Source organism: Capsicum annuum, chromosome 8 (assembly GCF_002878395.1).
Source record: "Capsicum annuum cultivar UCD-10X-F1 chromosome 8, UCD10Xv1.1, whole genome shotgun sequence".
NCBI classification, from domain to species: Eukaryota; Viridiplantae; Streptophyta; class Magnoliopsida; order Solanales; family Solanaceae; genus Capsicum; species Capsicum annuum.
Window position 1 is genome coordinate 68,814,801 of NC_061118.1, and position 25,303 is coordinate 68,840,103.

Below are 25,303 nucleotides of genomic sequence, written 5' to 3' on the forward strand. Positions count from 1 at the left end.
ATTGATGAAAATTTGGGTTTAAAATCATGCCCTAAGATTTAGGGAATTTTGGAAAATTTATTAAGAAATTACTAAGAAAAAAGATGAATTCTTACTTTAAATCCATAATAAAATCAAGAAAAAGATGTTAATCTAGCTTCCCAAACTCTCACAGCCTTTACTTTTAAGCTTCCACACTATTTTAAGGTTTAAATCCCAAGAGGCAAGATAAAAAATGAACAAAATAGGTCCAAAAAGTGGTATTTATAGTGCAGATTTTTCTGCACTGCCGTAAAAAAAAACAGTTTTTTTCAAAACTCAATTAGGACTTCAACGGGGTGTCCGGGATTCGTTCGGAGTTCGATACATGCAAATAAATTATGCAGCTATACTAAATTTGACGTCCCGAACGCGTTGGCGATATCAGATTTTCTAAAAAACATCGTTTTCATAAAGTTGACCCCCGAAATCCGAAGTTATAATTTTTCAAATCAAGGATCGAAATGAGATTTAAAAGTCGTAAAATCATACCAAATATGCAAACACACTAAATCGATATTTCGGATCTGCTGGCAAAGTCGAACTTTCCATCCGAGGTCGTTTCGATCAAATGTACGTCCCACACCCATATTTCTAATTTTCTAACTTTCCGACCAATAGGTCGAAATGAGCTCGGGTGCACCAGGACCCGAACCAAAGGTCTACCTAGCCTAAAATTGATATTTCAGAGCTGCTGGCGCAATTCGTTTGACCATCCATCATACGAATCAAAAGATATCTACATAAGTCCAAAATAAGGCTCTCGAAGCCATCAAAAACCATAATATTGCATAAATGATACCAAAATGCATCAAAAATTATGCCAATAACTCCCACACCCCGAAAATATCATAATACAACTACGGAGAGGAGTAAAACAGTCAATCATTCAAAATCACAAATTTTACATATTTCATCAAATTTTTAGATTGTTACATTATCCATCACTAAAAATCTAGTTTGTCCTCAAACTAAGACAAAGAAATGCCTGAATTAATGAAAAGCTGGGGATAAGAACTATGCATATCAGACTCAAACTCCCAAGTAGCTTCATCTACAGGTCGATGTCGCCACAGGACCTTAACCACAGGGATAACTCTAAAGCGCAACTGCCTAACATCCCTAGCCAAAATGGAAATCGGTTCCTCAACAAAGGACAACCACTTATCTAACCGAATCAAATCTCAATGAATGACATGAGATTCATCAAGAATATAGCGATGAAGCATAGAAATATGAAAAACTATATGAACAGCTGATAGATCAGAGGGCAAAGCCAACTCATAAGCCACATCACCAACAGTCCGAAGAATCTTAAATGGACCAATATACCTGGGGCTAAGCTTTCCCTTCTTCCCAAACCTCATCACACCCTTCATGGGTGAAAATCAAAGGGAAAACACTATCACCAATACCAAATATCAAGGCACGAAGTGTACGATCAACCTAACACTTCTGCCTACTGTGAGCCGCTCTAAGTATATCCTGAATGATCCAGACCCTATCCAAAGACTCACGAAGCTCGTCTGTACCTCGAGGTCTCACCTCAGAAACATCAAACCAACCTACTGGGAAGATACAACGCTTACCATGCAACGCCTCAAAAGGAGCTATATCAATACTAGAATGGTAGCTATTACTATATGAAAACTTTGCTAAAACCAAATGTTGCTCCCACTGGCCACCAAAATCCATCGCACACGCGTGAAGCATATCCTCCAAAACCTGGATAGTCTGCTCTAACTGGCATCAATCTGGGCGTAAAACGTTATGCTTAGATCAACCTGGTACCCAACTCATCCTGAAAAAGTCTTCCAAAAGTGGGATGTGAACACAAAACCTCGATCTAAAATAATAGACACTGACGTACCATACAGATACATAATCTCACGAATGAAAATATGGGCTAACCTCTCAACACTAAATGAGACTCGAATCGGAATAAAATGAGCTGACTTGGTCAATCGATCCACGATGACCCAAGCACTGTCAAAACCATGAGATGTACGAGGTGAACCAGTCACAAAGTCTATAGTGATCCATTCCCACTTCTACTTGGGAATGGGTAACCTCTGAAGCAATCCATCAGGCCTCATATGCTCTGCCTTCACCTGCTGATAACATAGGCAACGAGCCACAAAATCCTCTATATATCGCCTCATACCACTCCACCAGTAGTGTTGCCTCAAATCACGATACCTCTTAGTCACACCTGGATGGATAGAATATCTGGAACAATGGGCCTTCTCCAAGATCAACCTTGATACAAGAATAATGACCGCCTTAGCTTTTGACGACATCATTCAAAGTCACTATATGAAGAATCAAGATTTGGTCGCATGGAAGACATGGGATCATACTTGGAGGGGACATTTTTAGCCTACCATTGATCAAACCCAAGTATGAAAGATTGCTTGGAGCCTTGAAGGCTTAAGGACTCTCGATTTTAGACCACCTTTGTTGGTTCACGGTTTTTGTTCCCTTTACTAAGGGAATTTTCGTCACTTAGCTTTAAGGTCATTTTGGATAATTCATATTGTCTTCCAACACACCAAGGCCACCCTTAGTCATTAAGGGTAATGTGGTCTTTTTGTCTACTTTTGTAATATACTATAAGTAGTACATTTTAGGTCTTTTCTCTTTAGTTTATGAAAGATGAAATATTAAAAAATCCTCTCTCTTGAGAGTAGACCAACTTAGTGTAGTTCTAGTATAGGGCTTGAAAAAGATAACATTGTTCTTTGCTTAGAAACGGTGGATCTTGAGGTGAGTTGATTCCCTTGGCAGTCACCGTAAGAGTGTGGTTTTGATTATTACATTCATAAGGGGTTTTTGAGTTTACTACACTCTTTATTTCTTAATCTTGTAATAATCTTGGTCTCACTATCTATCCTTTACTTTTGTTGTTGTTATCTTGTGTAGTGGACTGTTTTGGGTCATTTATTGAATCCAAAACTTGTGTTATTGTTGTTGATATTGTTCATCACTTTTTATAGCTGTTTTGGTGTTGAAATACATCCTTGTATCTTGTATCCTTATTGTTGGTAGCGAATCCGGGTGTGGTCCTCATCTTGGTCCTCGAATCCTTAAGATTAGTGGACTAATTTTGGAGTATGATTTCGTATTTCCGTTGTCATTATTGTATCATTTGGTATCAAAGCATGGCTTGATCTTGTTCCCACAAGATCAATCTTGGGCTTGTTAGTTGAAAAATCAAAAAGAAAAATTATTAAAAAAAAAAAGTTGAAATCTGAAAATTTCAGAAAAATAGCAATCTGTCCATTTTGTGTTCTTGGCCAAAAATTGTGTTCTTATTGTGTATTGGCCAATATTTTTACTTGTTTTTGTTGTCTCGAAGTTTTAGTTTTGTTCCTCACTAACACGTTGAGTCTATATCTTAGATTTGAGCTTGAAATGTTGATGTTGTTAATGTGAACAAAATGTGGCCGATTGTTGTTGTGGGTTCGATACTTGAACGTGTGATGTGTTATTGGTTCAAGTTTTGAACGTGTATTGTGGAGATTGTGTTGTGGAATTTAAGCTTGGGAAGTTGTTGTTGTTGTTTGGGAGGTCCAACTTGAACCTTAGAACTTTAAGACCCAAAGTTTGTGTTCTTGGTGTTCTTGGTGTTTTTCACCATCTCCATATATTGTTGAAAAAAAATGGTTGTTGATCTTAGAAGTTGAAGAAAAAGAATGTGTATTGTGTTATTCTTGGAAGACATAGATCCAAGTTTCAAGGTGTAGTACTTGTGACTCAAAGACTTTTCCTATACACTAAAGACTTTACATCACTTTTCAACCACTTTCCCATGAAACAAGGGTCTATGTTTTAAGGAAAAGTACTATAAAAGTCAAGTCTTGAAATTTGAAACTTGAAAAAAAGGCTTCAAGACTTATTTTCCCTCCTAAAACAAATTTCACCAATCTAAATTAATTTTTAACCAAGACTTGAACCTTTGAGAATAACCACTTGATAAAACTGAACCAATACGTGGCTGCCACATCATCACTACTACTGTTCCCGCAATATTTTTGAGCTCAAATTTTAGATTCTTAGTTTTAGCTTATTGTTTAGTTAATTTCATGTCTTGAGTCTAGAATTAATTAACAACGAGTAATCACCTACTCAGTTGTAGTTTAATTATTGAATCCATTTCTTCATGTCTTCGTTATTTATGTGCTTTTCTCATTTTTAACTTTTAGTAACTTCTTTGTTTCAAGTTCGTAAGTAAATTTTGTTTTGTTTCTTGAGTCGATCAAGCAAGAATCCATTCCGGCCGCCAAGTAGAATTGACATCTTATTGACTACCGGAGTATAAGCAACTTTCAATATTCACCGCTCCAATTGTGAGGATCACAAAAGTGAGTGAATACGAGTGTTGGTGAGGAGCTTTACTGATAATCTTGTTTGTTCATTTTGTAGGTTCAAAAGGTGATATAAGGGAATATGTCTTCGATAGAAGGGGATTATTGTGACTACAACATAGGAGACTATGGTTGTAGTGAGGGGTTTTATGGCTACAAAGTTGAGGGAGATTGCGGAGGCTATGAAAATAACCATGATCAAAACTTGGAAAGATTTGAAAGTTACTATTTTGAGGGAGAAAATGAGGTGAATAAAGTTCCTAGTGCTTATGGTGACTTTGGAGATGATGTAGGACCTCGTGATGGATCTTATGATGACGTTGGGGCATATGAGGAGTCCTACACTTCTCACTCCAAACCTAGATTTGGTGTTAGGTATAACCCTTTCGTTCGTAAAGCTTATGAGAGCTATGATGAAAATACACGTGAGAAGTGTGAAGATTTATATTCTCCACCTTGTAGTACTTCTTATCAAGATCGATATAGTGTGAATGGTTATTCTAGCTCTAGTGGAGGTTGTTCAACGAGAAGAAGGGGGTATGCATCTCCAAAACCGAGGGGTACTCGTGTGCTTTACAATATTGATCCAAGAAGGAGTGTACACTCCGGAAAGGTGACCATTTGTGGGATACCGGGCTGCCTCGTTGTGTTAAATAATAGGTACTATAGAAACTACATCATTCCATCCATGGTTGACTAATTGGGGTTGTTTTGCGAGCCTTTACTCGTTCCATACTTCTTGGACGGGTTTAAGGTTACCGAGAGGGTCAAAGTTGTATTCTCCCAATTTGAGTACCATGAGGAGGTGTGGTGTGATATTCTTCCATTGACATATGGTCATGTATGCTTAGGTGTCGATTGGTTTGCACAACATAGAGTTTCAAATGTGTAAAATTGCCTAATATTGTAAGAGACCGGTGGGGAAATCACCTCATGACATACATGCTGCCCGAGCTGCAAAGACAAGTGAATACTTACTCCAATCCAAATGCTTATGAGAGAAAAATATTGAGAGAAGTAAGGGTGTGAAAGGCGGTAATCCGAGAGTGGAAAAAAAAGAGGTTATGTGGAGCGAAGCGAAGGGATTGCCACCAAACCGAGCTAACATTGTTTGTCCTCCTATTTATAAGGACATTTATGTAGGTACCGACATGGCAAGTAATGGAGATCAACGCCAAAGTGAAGTTGCTGCCCAAGCTTATGGAGGACCTTCACAACACGGCAAAGGAGAGTCGACTCAAGAACTTCAAGGTAAAATAGCTAACTCTTACACTTTTGTGCATGTGAATGATAATTGTGTGGCAAGTTGCCCATTCAGTGTGAGTAGTAGATTACTTACTTGTGAGTCTAATGATTCTTTGTCTTTTATTAATGATGTACATGTTGTGAGTGTGGATAAACTATTTGATCCTATTGATGACCAAATTCACTCTTCTTGTAAGATCGATTTATGTCCACCTAGTGTTGAAGCCTATATGTTGAACGAAAGTATATTGTCTTGTGTAATTGGTGTTGATCAACCTATTTGTGAAAATTTTCCACCACTTGAGTATGTGTGTGATATGATTAAGCGAAATCAAGTGAGTGAAGTATTTGAAAAAGTTGGTCAACAAAAGGGGAGTGAACCCGAGAGCTATTCTTGGGATAATCTTGTACTTGAAATCTCTTTAAAATGTGATATTAAGCTTTTAGAGAGTGCTGAATGTATTTGTTCCGAATCTGCCCGTGAAATAGATCATGCTCTCTTTAGGTATATTGTCTTATTTGAAGATGATATAAACACTCCTAATGACCCTAGTGGTGAAAATGAAGGTATAGCTTGCCTTGGAAGCTATAGCCAATATGCTAACCCATAATGGTGTGACAACATTCCTCCTAAAGATGGAAATATCTTTTTAAAAGACGAGAGTACTCTTATGGATAAGGAATGTGTAGTCCTTCTTGAAAACCCGAGGACAAATGTGTCATTGACTCCTTGGGGTAATGTTTCTAAATGTGCATCCTTGTTTGACACACTTGTGCCTAAATTGCATGAATTCCAACTTGTGGATGCCAAGTTGTCTAGTTGTTTGAAGGAAAGAATGTGTATTTTTTTAAATACTTATTCTTCACCCGTGAATTCCTTTGCATGTGATTCTTTTCTATACTACCTCTTTTCCTATGATGATATCCATGCTAGTTTTGGATTTGTTTTATGTTGAGGTAGGAAGTTTGTTGGTCTGTCCATATATGATAAGACCTCACAACAAACTCCATACAAGTAGTGCCTCTACAACTTAAGGCAAACACAACTGCGCACAACTCCAAATCATAGGTAGGATAATTCTTTTCATGAGGCTCCATTCTTGATGAGACGCATACACAATTACCTTGCCCTCCTGCATCAACACAACACAACACCTAACACCTGAAGCATCACGAAAGACAATAAATCCTATGCCCTCCTTGGGCAAAACCAATATAAGAGCCGAAGTCAACAAATCCTTGACCTTTTGAAAGCTCGCCTCACAACATCATACCCCTGGAAGGAATTTTTCTTCTGAGTCAACTTGGTCGACGGAGCTGCAATGGAAGAAAAACGCTCAACAAAATACTAATAATACCCGGCCAAGCATATAAAACTCCAAATCTCGGTGGGGGAAGTAGTTCTAGCCCAATAACAAACCGTTGTAACCTTAGCTGGATCAACCATAATACCTTCCTTAGTCATCACATGATCCAAGGAAGAAAATGACTCCAACCAAAACTCGCACTTAGAGAACTTAGCATACAACTTCTCATCTCTCAATCTCTAAAGCACAATCCATAAATGCTCCTCATGTTCAACCTCACTCTTGGAATAAACCAAGATATCATCTATAAATACCATGACAAGGGAGTCAAGATACGGTTGAAATACTCGATTCATTAACTCTATAAATGCGGCAGGGGAATTGGTCAACCCAAAACACTCACCGCACCCTGAAGCTGATCCAACAAATCATCGATGCGAGAAAGAGGATACTTATTCTTAACCATCACCTTATTCAACTGTCAATAATCAATACACATCCGTATAGACCCATCCTTTCTCTTCAAAAACAAGACAGGTACACCCCAAGATGAAATACTAGGTTGAATAAATCTCTTATCCAATGACTCCTGCAACTGATACTTCAGTTCCTTCAGCTCTGTTGGGGCCATCCTATAAGGAGGAATAAAAATGGGCTTGGTGCCCGACTCAACATCAATAATAAAACCAAAATCTCGATCCGAAGGCATACTAGGCAAGTCCGTAGGGAACACATCTATAAACTCACGGACGACACAGACAGAATCTAAAAAAAGAGACAAAATAACACTGGAGTCATGAATATGGTCCAAGTAATATAAACATCCCCTCTCAACCAATTATGAGCCTGAACATAGGATATAATCCTCTTAGGACCCGAATGAAGTGTACCCTTCCAAGCTATCCTTGGCATACACAACGAAGCTAAAGTCACAGTCCTGTCATAACAATTTAAGAAGACATGAGAAGGAGTCAACCAATCCATACCCAAAATAACATCAAAATCGACCATGTCTAAAATAAGTAAGTCTACCATCGCACGCCCGACAAAAGTCACAACACAAGATCGGTACTCTCGATCCACTACTAAAGAATCACCTATCAGGGTAGATACACGAATAGGCATGGCAAGAGTATCACTAATAGAATCAAAACCCAAAGCAAAATATATAGACACATAGGAAAAAGTCTATCCGGGATCCAATAATACAGATGCAGGTCTAAAACAAACGAGAAAGTTACCTGTAGTCACAACATTAGAAGCCTCTGCCTCAGGTCTGGCTGGTATAGCATAAAACTATCCATGAATACTAACTGGCTGAGTAGCCCCACAACCACCAACACAGGCTCTACTATCCTTACCTCTTGCACCTTTGGCAGAACACCTACCTCTTACAGCTGAAATAGGAATAGCTCTAAAAACACAGCGAGAATAGTCCTTGGCCACATGGCCAATCTCATCACACATATAGCAACCTCTACAACCAATCTAAATAAAAGAAAGTACAACTGAGCCAGAATGGCCACCCCGAACTGCTGAACTAGAAGATCCACCAGCTGAACTCTATGAAATCACCTACACTGGTTTACCATGGTATCCACGAGAATATCTAAAATCTCTACCTCGATAAGTCTGACTCTTGAACTCACCAAAATGACGCACCCTCTTGGCGCCTCCCTGAGATGCGCTAAGAATACCCTCTGTCATCTTAGCATGATCCACAATACTCTAAAAAAAAGCCCCAAACACAACCATCTGAGATGTAGCCAACTGAATAAAAAATATTCAAACTCTTCACGAACTTCCAAACCTTCTTAAAATCAGTAGAAATGCTATCTTAGGAATAAATGGACATGGCATGAAAGCGTGCCTCATACTCAGCAACTGTCATGGAGCCCTGCTCCAAATGATCAAACTCGTCCCACATACGATCTTCCCAAACTGAAGGCACAAATCCCTGTAGAAAAGCATTAACAAACTGATCCCACGACAACTCAGGAGCATCAACAATCCTACAACTGACAAATGATATCCACTAATTTCTTATAGCATTTGTCAACTGATATGTAGTATAAGCCACACTATCCGCGCAGAAAGAGTGAAACACAACTCAGAACACATGGTATGAAAGGACTTCACATGATAAAGAATAAAATAAGTGAAGTTTCCTAAAGAAGTCCTATAGCCTCTCGAGGATAGGTACGGACGTCTATGTACCGATCCATGAGACTCTATTAGACATCCCGTTCTTACATCGTTGAGACCAATGAAACCTGGTTGCTCTGATACTAATTTGTCACAACCCAAAAATAAGGGTCAAGATGATACTTGTCGCGGCGTACCTTGACAAGTAAGCCTATCACCCAAACTGATACGAAAAGAAGAAAAGATAGAAATATCCCACGGTAAGGCTTCTAGAATAAAGCCGAACCATATAAGTAATCATAACAATGTGGAAAGAACTTATCCAAAATATCAATCATGCCCAAAACCAGGCGTTAATAGTGTAAGAACTACTAATACAATCTAAGAGTCAAATGCATCAGAGAAATAACCACAAATGAATAATATCAATCTACGAAGACTAATAAAGACATAGCTACTATAGAAAGATAGAGGTGAACTCGGACATATGAATGCCCAACCGCTATCTTGGAAGCTCTAACAATTGTTTGAGTCAAGCAAGCTGAGGCGCAGTCGAGCTAGGACCTGCACCAAAAGGGCGCAGTAGGCATGAGTATGGTCCACTTGTACTTAGTAGGTATCATAGGCCGACCAAGCAAAGTAGTAAACAAAGCATACAAAATATATACTAAGGGCATGACACCTGCAATCAGAAAATATTCCACAACGATAGCCCACACCGCTTGCACTAACAGTTCTAATATATCTCACATATATTACAACAACACACCAAGATATAGAATATAAGTATACATTAAGTCACATATAAATAGAATAACAGAGAACATGTAGATACAAGATCATCAAATAAAAGTAAAGAAAGGTAAAACAAATACATAGATTACAAGTCAATAAGGCAATATGACACATCATAAACACAATAAAGTAAGTGCAATATATATATATGATGATGATGATGATGCGCGAGGTCGTCGTACAACCTTCAGGATCGTCGCACAATCCCCGTATACACCTATGGAGCTAAACTTCTTGACGTAGGACCCATGTGGGGTTCGTAAACCCGTATACAATCCGCATATCTCATATCTCGTTTTAGGCATATCCCTAGGAAAGGGTTTTATAAGGTATTACAATATCTCCTCCCCGACCCATCCCTCGAGGAGGGTTTTAAAAAGGTGTTGTCAGTATTTCTCAGATATTGCCACAGTGGTATCAATGTTTCATGAATGAGTATGATATGAGGATGTAATGCTCACTTCCAATCATAATGAGTATTTTCACAACCAACCACAATGATACTATTCCATAACCACATGAGACAATATCCACTCATTATTTTCATATCATCCATGAATTTTCACATGCCACATTTGCCCATAAAGTATGAATATAATCATAATACACCAATAGTACCACATTAAACAACACAATATAATTATTCACATGTATTCAAGGCTATCAATATCACATAGGACCCCACACAGTCAAACATATCACATAATATCTCAATTTCGATAATTATATCACACATAGGCCCCCACATGGACACAACACATAGATAGCCATTTTTCATGATTAATTCTCACCCTTAACATGCATTTTGTACCATCATTTACTACCCAACCCAGTTTGAAGAGTTAAGCTATAACCTACCTCAAAAGCCGAAACCGGTCCGCTACACTTGAACCCACGACCTTACTTTTTATGAACAATTCTGAACTCCTTTAAAAATATCAAAGATGAAATCTACGCGTCAAGACAAAATCAACGACACTCATATTGACTACTTTTGATTCGGGGTCAAAACGGACGCCCAAAATGAATTGCCGAAAAAGAAGGGCAAAATCAGAACTTTACTTTAAAAACGTGTTCCCCATATTTTTAGAAACCTACAACTGAAAATTCAAGTTAAATCGAGTAAAAAATGGAGTTCAAATCGAAGAAAAACCATTTTTGAGCTTTACCGGGTAAAATCTTTAAAATCCAGTGTTAAAATCAAGAATCAGAATTGTTTTGAAGGTTAAATTGATGAAAAACTAGTAATTATAAGATAAAAATATTATTCAAGTGAAAGAGGTGAAATTTTAATTTAAAATCATGCCCTAAGATTGGGGAAGGGGGAGGGGGGGATTTATTAAGAAATTACTAAGAAAAGGGGTGAATTCTTACCTTAAATCCATAATAAAATCAAGAAAAAGATGTTAATCTAGCTTCCTAAACTCTCACAAACTTTACTTTTAAGCTCCCACACTATTTTAGGTTTAACTTTCAAGAGGTAAAATAAAAAATGAGCAAAATAGGTCCAAAAGAGGTATTGATAGTGCAGATTTTTCTGCATTGCTGTAAAAAAAGTTGTTTTTTTTTTAAACTCAATTAGGACTTCAACGGGGTGTCCAGGATTCGTTCGGAGTCCGATACATGCAAATGAACTATGCAACTATACTAAATTCGACGTTTTGGACGCGGTGGCGATATCAGATTTTCTAAAAAAATATCGTTTTCATAAAGTTGACTCTCGAAATTTGAAGTTATAATTTTTCAAAGCGAGGGTCGAAATGAGATTTAAAAATCGTAAAATCATACCAAATATCCTAACACCCTAAAATCGACATTCAGGATCTGCTGGCAAAGTCAGATTTTCCATCCGAGATAGTTTCGATCAAATGTGGGTCCACATTCATATTTTTAATTTTCCAACTTTCCGACCAATAGGTCAAAATAACCTCTGGTGCACCGGGACCCGAATCAAAGGTCTACCTAGCCTAAAATTGATATTCTGGAGCTGCTGGCATGGTCCGTTTGGCCATCCGTCAGACGGATCAAAAGATATTCACTTAAGTCCAAAATAAGGGCTTTTGAAGCCATAAAAAAACACAATATTGCATAAATGATACCAAAATGCATCGAAAATCATGCCAATCACTCCAACATTCTAAAAATATCATAATACAACTACGAAAATGGATAAAATAGTCAAATCACATAAAATCACAAATTTCACATATTTCATCAAATTTTTAAGTCGTTACAATTATAGTGGTTGGGGCAGGATAAAGGGTGAGTTGGATGGGTAGGTAGGCAAAGTGGTGGTGCAGATGGGGGTTAGAGTTGCGGAATAGAAAAAAAAATTAAAATGTACAAAAAAAAATTTTCTTTTAGGGGAGTGGGTCAGGACAGAAGGATGGAAAGATTTTTTTTTAAAATATTTTCAAAAATAAGAAATTATTTTCTTTTGGGTTAGGTACGGGATCGAATGGGTATTGGGTTAGAGTTGCGGAGTAGGAAAAAAAATTTTAAAAGGTAAAAAAAAGTCTTCTTTTAGGGGGGGGGGGGGGGGGGGGGGGGGGGGGGGGCAGGATAGAAGGATGGAAACATTTTTTTTAAGAACAAAAGATTTTCAAAAAAAAAATTAAAAAATTTGGGTTACGTAGGGGATCGAATGGGTATTGGGGGTAGAGTGGGTGCGATAAAAAAAAAATTATTTTGAAGAAAAGATAATATAATTTTTTTTTTGTTGGTGGAGGGCGATTTAGGGATAGGAGGTGGATGGGGTGAGAAAAATATTTTACAAAAAATATTATAAAGTTAAAAAAAAAAAAAAAACTTGGAAGGTGGCGTAAGGCTAGAAGATGGATGTAGTATTTGGTGGGGTGGTGATTTCGAAAGTGATTTGAGAGATCTTGATTAAATTAATTTAGAAAATACAATAAGAAATATAAATAAAATACTTAAAGATATTAATCGTAAAATCAAATATTGTAAAAATAATAAGCAATAGAACAATATCTGGAAATTTAAAATAAAATATAAATTTTATGCTCTTAATTTTTGTATTGAAACTAAATGAAATTTAAAATTTGAAATTAAAAGTTTCGTAATTGATACAAATAAGTATTTTTAGTGTTTGAAATGCAATTGACCGATTAAACTTTTTAAAAAGAGTATAGTTAGTTGTGAAGTTGAATTGATAGATAAAAATATTGAAATTTGAAATGAAAGGTAAGAAATGTAATTATATGTATTAGTTAATTAAAAATACAAAGGTAAAAGTTCCACATTAATATTAATAGTTATTTAATATTTACTATTTTATTATTTTAAAATTCAACAAATGAAATATGATTAAAGAAATACTATTATTTTATTCATATCAAAACATCTAAATTAATTGTAATTGTGATTAGTTATTAAGTATTAATTTCATTATTAACACATATTTTTAATATTGCAAGGTCAATTTAAAATGTATCAGTGTAATCAATAAAAATTAGTAATTTTATTATTTCAATGTAAACTAGATAATATTTTCTAATAAATATTTTTTCAAAATCATTTCGCGCGTCACACGAATACCTATACTAGTAAATATATAATATAACAAGTGTCTTCTAGTTATGTTTTTGTCCTATTAATTTAATTTAGCTCAACTTTTTTTCACTTAACCGCAATGAATTGATATCTAATCTGGATATGCTTTTCCCTAAGTCAGTCATGTGAACAAAATATAGAACCACCAGGCTAAATTTGTGGGGGTGGAGGGTGTGGCTTTGCCTAAGTCAAATTAACTTAAATAGAATTTAAGTGATATACACACTCAATCTAAATTGATGTTTCGTTTTCAGTATCATAGCAGAATTTAGAATTTCTTCAGCATGGTGCACCTTTTGAAAAAAAAAAAAAAAATGTATTAAGTGGGAATTCGTTCTTAGTTCTCAAAGGTAAATAATTTAACAATCAACTAAATGCACCATTTAATCTTCTTTTAGCATGGGTGTAACTTGTAAGAATATGATATGATTTTATTATTTACATAAAATATCTAGTTTTATAAAGAGATCATGAGTTCACTTGCCCATTCTTTTCGGCTAAATTCGCCACTGAACCAAACATATTTACTAGGCGTTTGGCCATGGAATGTTTTCACTTGATTTCAAAAAATTATTTCACTTTATTCAAAAATCTTTATTTGGTCATAAAAATAACAAATACACTTGACGTTATATTCGAAATTTATAAAACAATTCAATACTTGTTTTCACTATTTTCATCCTTTTCACCAAAACTAGATGCAAAGAACCAACCAAACTGACCTAGTGGATAAATCAAAAATACATAAACAAATAATCTCATTTAAATTATATTTATATTTTTTCTAAAAAATACATTTAAATTTTATTTTTTTAATACAAAAACTATGACCAAACGTCATTCCAACTCCAACTTCAATTTTGAAAATTTCATACAAAGTAAAATTTACTTGATTTTCACTATCAAACAGGAATTAATTTAAAGTTTCAAACTTCATATTTTAAGGAAGTTTACTTGCATATATTATGGTATAAGCAATTATAATCACTGATGATGTATAATTTAAAATTTTAGATTTTATATTTCAAGGAGAGTTATCTATATATATTTTTGGAATAAGAATAACAATATACACTGACAGTGTGTGCTTATTTCATACGACCAGGTTATTTAACTTGCTATTACCTGTAACAATTCTTTTCTTTTTATTTTTATTTTAATTTTGAAATGATCATTTCCGTAATCTCCTCCTATTTTTATATGTGAATCTCAATCTTCCTTTTTAATTATATGCCCCTTCCCACTATCTCCTAGACTTTGTTCATAGTTCCATGAACCAATGAGAAAAAAAATCAATTTTTATATTTTAATCAGAAGCATTTATTCAATGGAGAATTTAATAAGTTTTAAGTATTTTTGAGGATTCATTTGATACGAAAGATAATGAATAACTAATTTCAAAAATGAATTTATCTCATGTTTGATTGAGATAAAATTTTAAAATAACTTATTCCCAACTAAATAAGCTCTTAATATAAAATTTAATATGTTAATATATATCACTTTGTAAATTGACTCAAGTTAATACATCTCTAAAGTTTGACATGAAAAAATTTAATGAGTAAAAAGTTATTCAGATATTTATAGAATTGGGTTGTTAATCGACTCAAATTACATCAACAAATTTGATGATGTTGAAGAAGCAAAGATAAAGTAAAATTAAAAAAGAAGGTGATAAAAGTCGTACATTCTTCAAAAATTTTGATAAGATAGGTCATAAAATAAATTCTGGTAGAATTAATTTAAAATTCAGGTTATCTTTTAACATTAATTTTTTTATCTATAATAAAATAATAAAAGATAAATAATTAAAAAATTTATCTATTTTAAATATTAAAATTATCTAATAGTATAAGATAAGCATATACTATCGATGCATGTTAGTTAATCTCTTTTTTTCATAACCTGATGGTTTAAGAAATTATTTACACGGACTGCGTACAATTTAAACTCACTTAAATATTCAATGAGAAAGTAAAAAAGTTAGGTGTCCACATGATGATTCGTTGATATTTGTTCCAATAAAGATAAGTGAAGACAATGAAAGAATGGCATAGGGAATAGACCGTGAACAGAAAAAAAGGTCCCACACACCACTTGATGCATGTGAGAGGTGACACATAGGTATTTTGCAGGGTTAAAAAGCCAAATGAAACAAATTAAATTAGAGCAGGAAATAAAAATGACTATTTTATTTGAGCAATTTAAGAAAGGAAAATTTTAAAAAGGGCACAAATGGACCTTTCATAGTCATACTTTATACATTTATTATTTATAGCCATCATATTTAATTTACAATCTTTATATTAATTTTTACTCAACAATCTATATTTATAAAAAAAAAATATAAATATACTATATATTTGATCTTGTTAAAAATACTATTATTTTTTTTAAAATTTTTATATTTTTTTCTTTTTCATATTTTTCTCGTTTTCTTCTTCTTCTTTTTTTTCTATTTTTTTCTATTTTTATTTTTTTTCATTTGTTTCTTTTTATTTTTTCCTCTTCTATCTTTAATTTCTATTTCTCTTTCTTCTTTGATTGTTTTATTTCTTTTTTTACTTATTTTTTAAATTATTTTTTGTTCTATTTTATATTTTTTGTATTTTTAAAAAATATGACTATTCGAGTACAATTCATGAATAATAACAAAAATACTATAATTATTTATCATATTTGTAGTCACAACGTCATTTATATTTTTATATTCATTGATACAACTGTATTTGTATTTTAAAGTTCGCGCTTGTATTTTTATTTTATAGCTCATATTTGTATTTTTATTTTATTAGTTAGCACTTGTATTTGTGTTTGTTAGTTTGCACCATCATTTATATAATTCGCACTTGTATTTTAAAGATTTATTTTATATTTGTATTTTATAATTGATTGCATATTATATTAAATTATATTTGTATTGTGATTTTATTATGTTTGTCTATTTAGATTATATTTAAATTATATTTGTATTTGTATTCTATTTTTGTCGATGCCTTTTTATTTTTAAAGAATTATTTTGTATTTGTATTTGTAAGTTGATTACATATTGTATTTAGCCATGACTATGTATAATTTATCATTTGTATTTATATACAAACAAGTAAATGCATTAATTGTATTTTCTTGATTCTAAAATATATAAATATGTAATGTATTATTTGATACAAATGTATCATTTTGTATTTGTATGTCAAAATTATTATTAATATTTGTAAATAAATAAATAAATATCACTTGATACAAATACAATTACAAACAAATGAAATAAATGATTTTATAAATACAAATACAATATGTATTTGTATATTGTATTTGTATAAAAATTTAAATTGTATTTATTTGTATCAATAAATATAATTCGTATCAATAAATACAAACAAATATTCGTAGAAAGAAAATCAATCGTTTCTTTTCAATAATTAAAAAATACAAATGATAGCTCGCACTTGTATTTGTATGTTAAAGTCCGCATTTATATTTGTATTTTACAGGTTGCACTTGTATTTGTATGTTATAGTTTGCATTTGTATTTGTATTTTATAGTTCACATTTATATTTATATGTTATAGTTTGCATTTGTATTTTATAATTCGCATTTATACTTGCTAATTTGCACAAATGTAAAGAAAGAGAAAAAATAAAAAGAAATAAAAAGGTGGAGGGAAAATGAGAGAAAAGGAAGGAGAAAAAAAGAAAGAAAAATGGTAAAACAAGAAAAAGGAAAAAAAAAAGAGTATGGAAAATAGAGAAAGAGAGAAAATACATGAGAGAAAGATATGAATTGTAACTAGGGATAATTAATAGGTAAGAGAGGACTATGTATTATAATTAATTAATTATCCCTAATTACAATTTATAGTTTTCTCTCATGTATTTTCTCCCTGTCTCTACTTTCTCTATTCTTTTTTTTTCTTATGTATTATAATTAATTAAAATGTAGGCTAAATAAGATAATTAAGGGATTGTTTGATGTGAGGTATAAGGAATAAGTAATCTTGGGATAAAATAATTCTTCATTTTATCCCATATTTGGTTGGAGGGATTAGTCAATTCCGAGATAACTTATCCCATCATTTACATCATATTTCATATGCATGGTGGGATAAGTTATTTCAGATAATTCCAGAATAACTAATTTTGAAATTAATTATTTCGGAATAATTATTTTCCAACCAAACGACCCCTAAGAATCTATATTTATTGAGTCATGTAGTTATCCAATATTCCAAAGAGAAAAGGGAAATAAAAACTTTTGAAGCTCTGGAAATGAAGGATAAGCCATAAAAATCCTCAAATATGATGAAATTATCACTTACAAACTTAAATTATGCAAGAATTTTTATTGGAAAAGAATCTATCTTAATGTGTTAAAAATAATTTAATAATATCCTTTACTTATCTATTGGATCAAAAATACCTCTTCATCCACTTATTTGAATAAAATATATCTTTAAAATTAAATTTAAATCTAAAATTACCGCTCCTTTTAACAAAAATTGATGTGATATAAATAATATTTTTTAAATTAAATATATGACATTATTTTTATTAATTCACATGTATCCTAAATTCATTTACAGTCCTATCAATTAACTTAAATCCAAATGAAAGACCAGACACTTCTTCAGCATTATTTGTTCCGCTTTTAGGAGCTCACACCCCTTTTGCTCCTTTTGTAACTCAAACTCACAATCACTCGATTGAAAGTGAAGGGTGTTTACCGTTCATGCAACTTTCTCTTAATCTTCATAATGTATTAATTTATTCTTTTACTGTTAAGTTTTTAGTTAGATGCCAGTTTTAAGTCTTTATGTAAAAGAACTTGCTCATAACGGAAAAAAAAAATAGTTGTTCTACTTATCCAATTGAACATAAATTCGATTTTATTTTATTTTTGTTCTTGAAAATTAAGGTAGGACAAGGGGATGATGCTCCTGGTTCTTGATCAAAAAAAGTTAGTAAATCTTCAAGGGATGCAACAAGTTCCTATTTTCTTCGTCACGGATTATTAAGAAACTATTCTCCGTGTAATTGTCCTGAATTCTTGCACTAGTATTCGTCCATGAATTATCATTAAGTTAATTGCGGTCGAATTGTGGACAGTGCATTGTGTTTGATGTCTTGTGAAATTGGCGTTGCAGTGACTAGATGCTCTAAAGACAAACTAATTAAGAAATACATAAGATTTCTCTTACATTTATAGCAGATTCATTTTCTATTAGAAATTGATTTTATCTTGGATTAATTTGTATATCTGCTTATGTAGATTTTATCTTCCTTTACTGACATTTTCTAGGTAATTAGGAACTCTAAAGGTGGAACAACTGGTGTTGAAGAAGTGTATGGATATTTTAATTGAGTTGGATTAATGGATATGATTGTGAATGAATTTGAGTTTATTACATGCGAATCAATAAAAATAATATCACATATTTAATCAAAAAATTTATTTTTGTCACATCAATTAATGAAGGAGTAAGTTTAGACTTAAATTTAACGAAGGACATTTTGGATCCAAATATGCAGATGAAGGGCAATAGTGAAAGAAGGATATTTTTAAACCATTTCTAATACGTTAAGGACATTTTTAACCCCTTTCCATATTCTTGATCCAATCTTATTATTTTGATAGTATTTACATAGCTAAATTATGTGAGAATCTATAATCTCCTAAACTATGTGAGGGTCTGATTATAACTTTACTGTGGAGATTGGACTGATTTTGTGTTTCATTTTTTGAGTCTATTAAAATGATGTTACTGCCCAATTATTTAGGTGCACTTTTGCACTGATTTAAAAGTTTGTCTGAAGTAATAAACATCATTTTCACATAAGGGTAAAAATAAGACTTTAAAGTTAAATTATTTTTAATATAAAAAATGTTGTTTTTATAGGCAATTTTTTTTAAAAAATGTATTACTTAAATTGAGACGAAACATTTTTGAATGTAAATATATAATTTTTAAAAAGTATTTGCACATATAATTAATAAACAGTGTGAAATGTTGAAGGATGATGCAAAAAAGAAAGAAAGAAAAAGTATAGAATAAGGATAATTGTGGCGTGCAAACCTGTAAGACGGTTTTTCTATCTTTTTTTTTTTTTTTTGGTAATAGGAATATATTATAGCTACATAAGAGAGTTAATACAACCCAGTAGCAACATCCTAGTCTGGCTCCACATAATAAGCATCATGACTGGTCAGTCCAGAGTTAGTTTTTCTGGTAAATTGAGTTCCTAATATGTCTGCCCAAACGCTATCTAATGCATACACATGAGGAACTGCAAAAATCTGGATGCTTTCAAAAAAATTTCTTTTTGCTCTTTCTTTAGCCAGACTATCAGCAACTTGGTTTTGCTCCCTAAAGCAATGGACCACTAGTGGATGCCCCAGTCTTCTCAACGCTAACCTGCATTCATGAAGAGTAGGATCGTAGTGTAAGTTTCCATTTTTTAGTATATGAATAACTTGTTTGGAATCAATATTGATTTCTATGGGTGTGAGGTTCTGGCTTTCCATCAGTTTAAGTCCTTCTAGTAGAGCTAGAAGTTCCATTCTATTATTAGTGGTTGTGCGGTGTCCTTTAGAAAAGCCCATGATCCAGTCACCCTTGTTGTTTCTAATGACCCCCCCAATTCCTCCAACTTCTGGGTATCCCAGGCAAGACCCATCGGTGTTGAGCTTGAAAGTCCCCGAAGTGGGGGGAGTCCATTTGACCATAAGGGAGATTTGGTGGGTTTGGGAGTTGGTAGTTGTATTATTAAGGTGGTAATACTCTAATGGCTCAACATAAGCTTTGGAAAAGAGGAGTTTGATGTTAGAGTGGTTAAAGAGGTTCTCATTCCTGCAGATCCAAATTTCCCAGAGACAGAAAAGCAGGAGGGTAGCAAGGCTGATGTAGTTGTCAACCTGTATTCCTGCAGCCCAATTCCAGATGATCTCTAGAAAGTTTTGGTTGTGAGGATGGAGATTGTTAGGTCTATGGAGATTTAAGTGGTTAAAGAGGTCATTTCATAGGCTGGTGTTTTGCTGGCATTGCCAGAAAATGTGAGTGAGGTCCTCTAGTTGAGTGGCACAGTTAAAGAAATAAGGCTGGGTGGGGACTTTCATCTTGCTCATAGTAAAGTTACAGGGGAGTCTATCATGGTTGAGCATCCAGAGGAAATGTTTGATTTTGTTGGGGATCTTCTGTGTCCAGCTCCAACTGAAGCATTTTTTGTGGGAGGGGTATGATGATTAGTGGAGGTAATGAGATTATAGGCACTCTTATTGCTGAAAACCGCCATTTCCATTGATCTCCCAGATGGGATAGTCAGTTTTACTTTTGAGGGAGGAAAACGGTTTATTATTTATGCAATAGATAATGGAGTCTAGGAGCTCAAAAGGAAGAGTGGTGAAGTCCCAAATACTATTCCTCCAAAGATCAGAGACAAGGGTGTTTTGGAAGTTCTTAGGCATGGATCCATGGATGATAATGTCAAGGGCTGGGGTGTTAGAGAGCCATCTATCATTCCACACCCTGATTCTGCCACCCTTATGGATTATCTAAAGGGAAACCTTCCTACAAATTTGTTGGCCAGTGGTGATACACTTCCAAGTTCTAGACACTGATTGTCTGCTGCTAAGGGTATTGGAAATATATTTGTTGGTCAGGAGCTTGGCCCAGAGAGAGTGAGGGCTGCTGGTGAGTCTCCAAGCAAGAGCTGCATGGACAATGGTATTCTTGTCCTCAACTCCTTGGATTCCTAAACCCCCTTTGTGTTTAAGGGAGGTGACAATGCTCCAAGGGACTTTATCAATTTGTTTATGGATTCTTTGGGGTAGGAAAATGTATTGCATCACATGGTTAGGGACACTGTTGAGAGAGGTTCTGGCAAGAGTGGTTTTCCCAACTTGGTTTAGTAATTTGGTTTTCCATTCTGCTAATTTAGCTTTCATATTATCAAGGATAAATTAAAAGTCTGCATTAGTAGGTTTTTTTATGGAAAATGGGAAAATCAAGGTATCCTTGAAGTCATCTCTAATGTATAAAAGAGCTCCTGATATCACTCTTGTACTCTCCAAAACAACAAGAGACACTCTAATTAAGATTTCTTTAGATAAAGGGAAGAAAATTTTTGGAAAAAAAATTAGCCTAGTAATATTGCTAGAAAGAGTTTTAGTTTTATACGTTGATATGTCAGGATAAACTTATGGCAAGGTATAATTATTCGAAAGTGTAGTTTTAACAGTAACCTAAAACAAAGCACAAATAACTTTCTTCTAACAAATTCAAGCACGTTGATAGTGTAGAACTCTTTTGTGTTGTTATTGTGGTGGCAGAGCAATTCTTCTCCAAAATAAGTTAATTGACAACCTTCTTCATCCAAAATTAATTTTTATATATATACATATGCTATATGCTGAATTTTCTAGACTACCTTGTGATGGATTTATTTTCTTATATTTTAAATTAACTTATATAAAATCCTGATTCATCACTACTATTGTGTATAAGTTAGTTTTATTTGTTCCTCACTGTTTCAATTTATTTGTTGATTTTTTTTAATTTAAAAAATAATATTTCTTTCCTAGCTTTTTGACAATTCTATATTTTACGTTTCCACATAACATTTTTAAAAATATAAAATTAAAAAATATTTTAATGTGTGCTGTCTCTTTTTAGTTTGCAATCATAAGTTTCAAAAAAAAAATTACCTTTTTAAACTTTTATCAAGTTAAAATCAGATAAATTAATTAAAATAGAAAGAGCAATATGGAGCGGCAGGGTGAGGGGAAACCTGTATCATAGCCAAAGAGAAGGCCACCAATTCTGGAAGAGAAAGCAAGTTGAAGAACATAAGGATTCTTCCATAAAAGAGTTAAACATTCTTTGAAAGCTGTTGCATCTGTTCCATGACCTCCTCCTCCTTCCATCTCCAGTTAAATTAATTTCACTTCAAACACAAACAAGTAAAAACAAAGACACTAATAGTTATAAGAAGAAGAGGAGAAACTAACAAGGTATTAGGTGAGTGGCTTTTTCGAACATGGAACTATGTGTAAGAAGAAAAGGAAAGAGATAACATAAGAAGAAAATTGACTAAGACTATATAGATTTATAGAGGACAAGAAAACGTGCAAACTAAAATAGAGGATAAGAAAATTACGTAATAAATAAGAAAAGCAAGAAAGAAGAAAGAAGAAAGAAGAAAGAAGAAAAAAGATGTACGATTGCTATGTTTTCTTCAGCAAAAACTGGGGAGGGGAGAAGAGGGAATGATAAAGGCCCATTTAGAAATTAAATTGGAAAAATAATATAAATATACACCTTAACTTATTATATTTACACAAATTTTTACTCTTACAAAATAATTTTAAAAATTTCAATTAATTATATATTTTCGTTAGATATATCGGAAGCTAATTATGTATCTCGACAGACCCAAAAAAAATAAAATATCGAGAGCATTTTATATATCTTTATAATGAAAAAATATATTTTTGTTGAATGTTTTATGCACCTCGACAAACACAAAATTGAAAAAAAAATATATCAAAAGCTAATTATGTATCTTTACAAAGATAAAAAAATATTTTTATTGAATGTATTGAAAGCTAATTATATATCAACGAGAATTTATGTTGTTTGCCTAATTAAATTTAGTGAATTCAACTCTTTTAAGGTTGTTAATTCTGAATTTTAAAGATTTGTTAGTACTATAATTATTATATTTTAAAATTAATCTTTCTCTCTCTATATACACACACATACATATAAAAAAACTAGTTAAGGTGTACGCGTCTTGTGCATGTACCTCACTTTAATGAGTTCAAATATTACACTAAATACTCTATTTATTTAAATAGTAAAAATAATATAAGAATTAAATTCAACATCTTTTAAACATGTAAATATGGAGAACTTATTTAATTAGTTATGTAGTATTTGTAAACATCTAAAATATAAGTAAAGTAGGTGAATACATTGGCAATTTCTTAAATTATTGTTGGTACCGATGATTAGTGCTTGATAATCCATAAAGTTATTCAATTTGACTTAGTTCCATCGTAGAAGTATGAAATTTGACTGACAGATTTCATGTCACTTCAATCCCTCTTCTTGATGAACCAAAAGAAGACCTCTAAAATCAATCAGCCTTCAAAATTTAGATCATCAACTCTCTATATTATCATCATAATTCATCATCAAACTACCGACAAAATTAATTCACCTAACAATAAATCAAATATATAAAAATATATATCTTAATGCAAAAAAGAAAAGAAAATTTAAATCAAACAATAAAAGATCTAATATCAAAAATAAATAAATCTTATTTTATGTGTTCGTTGTAGATGTCATTGAATTATTGTAGAAGGATTTTCAATTTATAAAAGTTCAAAATCTTTTCCTCCAAAAAAGAAATTATCTACATATGATAAATTTTTACTTTTTTCAGAAATTATTTACCGATATTAGAATAATATGAGTTCCAAATAAACTAAACCAATATAAATAAGAGTTTTAACTTTTGTCCCTTTTTAGACGTTTATCGTGTCTTTTTTATTTTTCGAAGACTTTTGCTTCCCTTTTATTTAATTAATCAAAATATACTTCATGATGTTTTAAAAAACACAAAAACAAAAACAAATGATGCACGTGTGATTCCTTGTGTCAACATATTTGTTGACTTTGAAGTTTCATAATTAAAAAAATAAAACAACAAATATTTTAAAATTTCTTAATTAGACCTACAAATCCAATTTAAACTTGAAAAGGAAATATTTTTCATATATTTATTAAGTGGAGAAAAAAGATGAAAAGATGATTTTGTCTAAAGCAAAATCTTTAATGAAGGGTAAAAAATTTGAATCACTTTTCTAAGGGTCTTCACACTTTTTAATATACTAGTTTAACCACATGTGTCTCGCACGTGTGCGAAGATTTTTAATGAAGTGCAAAAAGTTCATGTGTGTAAACATTATCTAAACATAATAATGTAAACGTAACTTATATTTTATAGTAAACACATATATATTTTACCACCAGAAGTTTCAAGTGGTTAATGGATCGTCACTTTTGCGTTTGTCGTTCAGTACCTCTTTTCTTGTTGCTAGAGGCTTGGAGAGACGCATTGATTTGAACCATATTTGTAGCACGATTATTTTTTTTCTATATAATCTTTCCTTATTTTTAAAGTTAAATCTTTAGAAAATATTTGATTACTTATTGAAAATTTGATACTTCTTACATTTTTCTTATTCTAACGCTTTCATATTTATTTTTAGATATTTTAAATTTTCTTAAAATCAACTTTATTTGATTTAAAATTCTTAAACTAATGAAAATATATTAGTTGTCATTAGTACTGATGACTTCTAATAAGAAAATATTTTATTATAAATATTAAATTAATTTTCAGCTCTTAAATATAAGAAAAATAGTGAAAAGATGATTTTGTCTGAAACATAGACTTTTAATGAAGGACAAAAAGTTCAAACAATATTTCTAAGGTTCTTCATACTTTTAATATAGTATGATTATAGATTATAGATTATAGATATAGATTGTAGATTATAGATTATAAATTATAGATTATAAATAGATTATGGATATAGATGTATCATAATTTAAATAAGTATTAGATTTTAAATTTATAATTTTAAAGATATAATAATAATAGTACTAAAAAATCTTGAATTCAGTATACAACAACAACATACCCAGTGTATTCCCACATAATAGGGTCTAGGGAGTATAAAATGTACGTAGTCCACACCACTACTTCCGAAAAAGTAGCGAAGCTGTTTTCGATATACCCCCGGTCAGGACCAAAGACTGTAGATAAAGTCGAAATAAAACATGA

The 25,303-nt window shown here is 32.5% G+C and overlaps 1 protein-coding gene across 1 annotated transcript in view; it reads right to left on the minus strand.

The window, feature by feature from the left end:
* LOC107856960 (probable inositol transporter 2) overlaps nucleotides 1-22,712 on the minus strand; it is a 76,359-nt gene extending 53,647 nt beyond the window's left edge. The window contains 2 exon segments of the mRNA XM_047395436.1: nucleotides 21,461-21,502; nucleotides 22,235-22,712. Coding sequence (XP_047251392.1) covers nucleotides 21,461-21,502; nucleotides 22,235-22,370 — 178 coding nt within the window. The 5' untranslated portion in view covers nucleotides 22,371-22,712.
* Nucleotides 22,713-25,303: the final 2,591 nt, after the last annotated feature.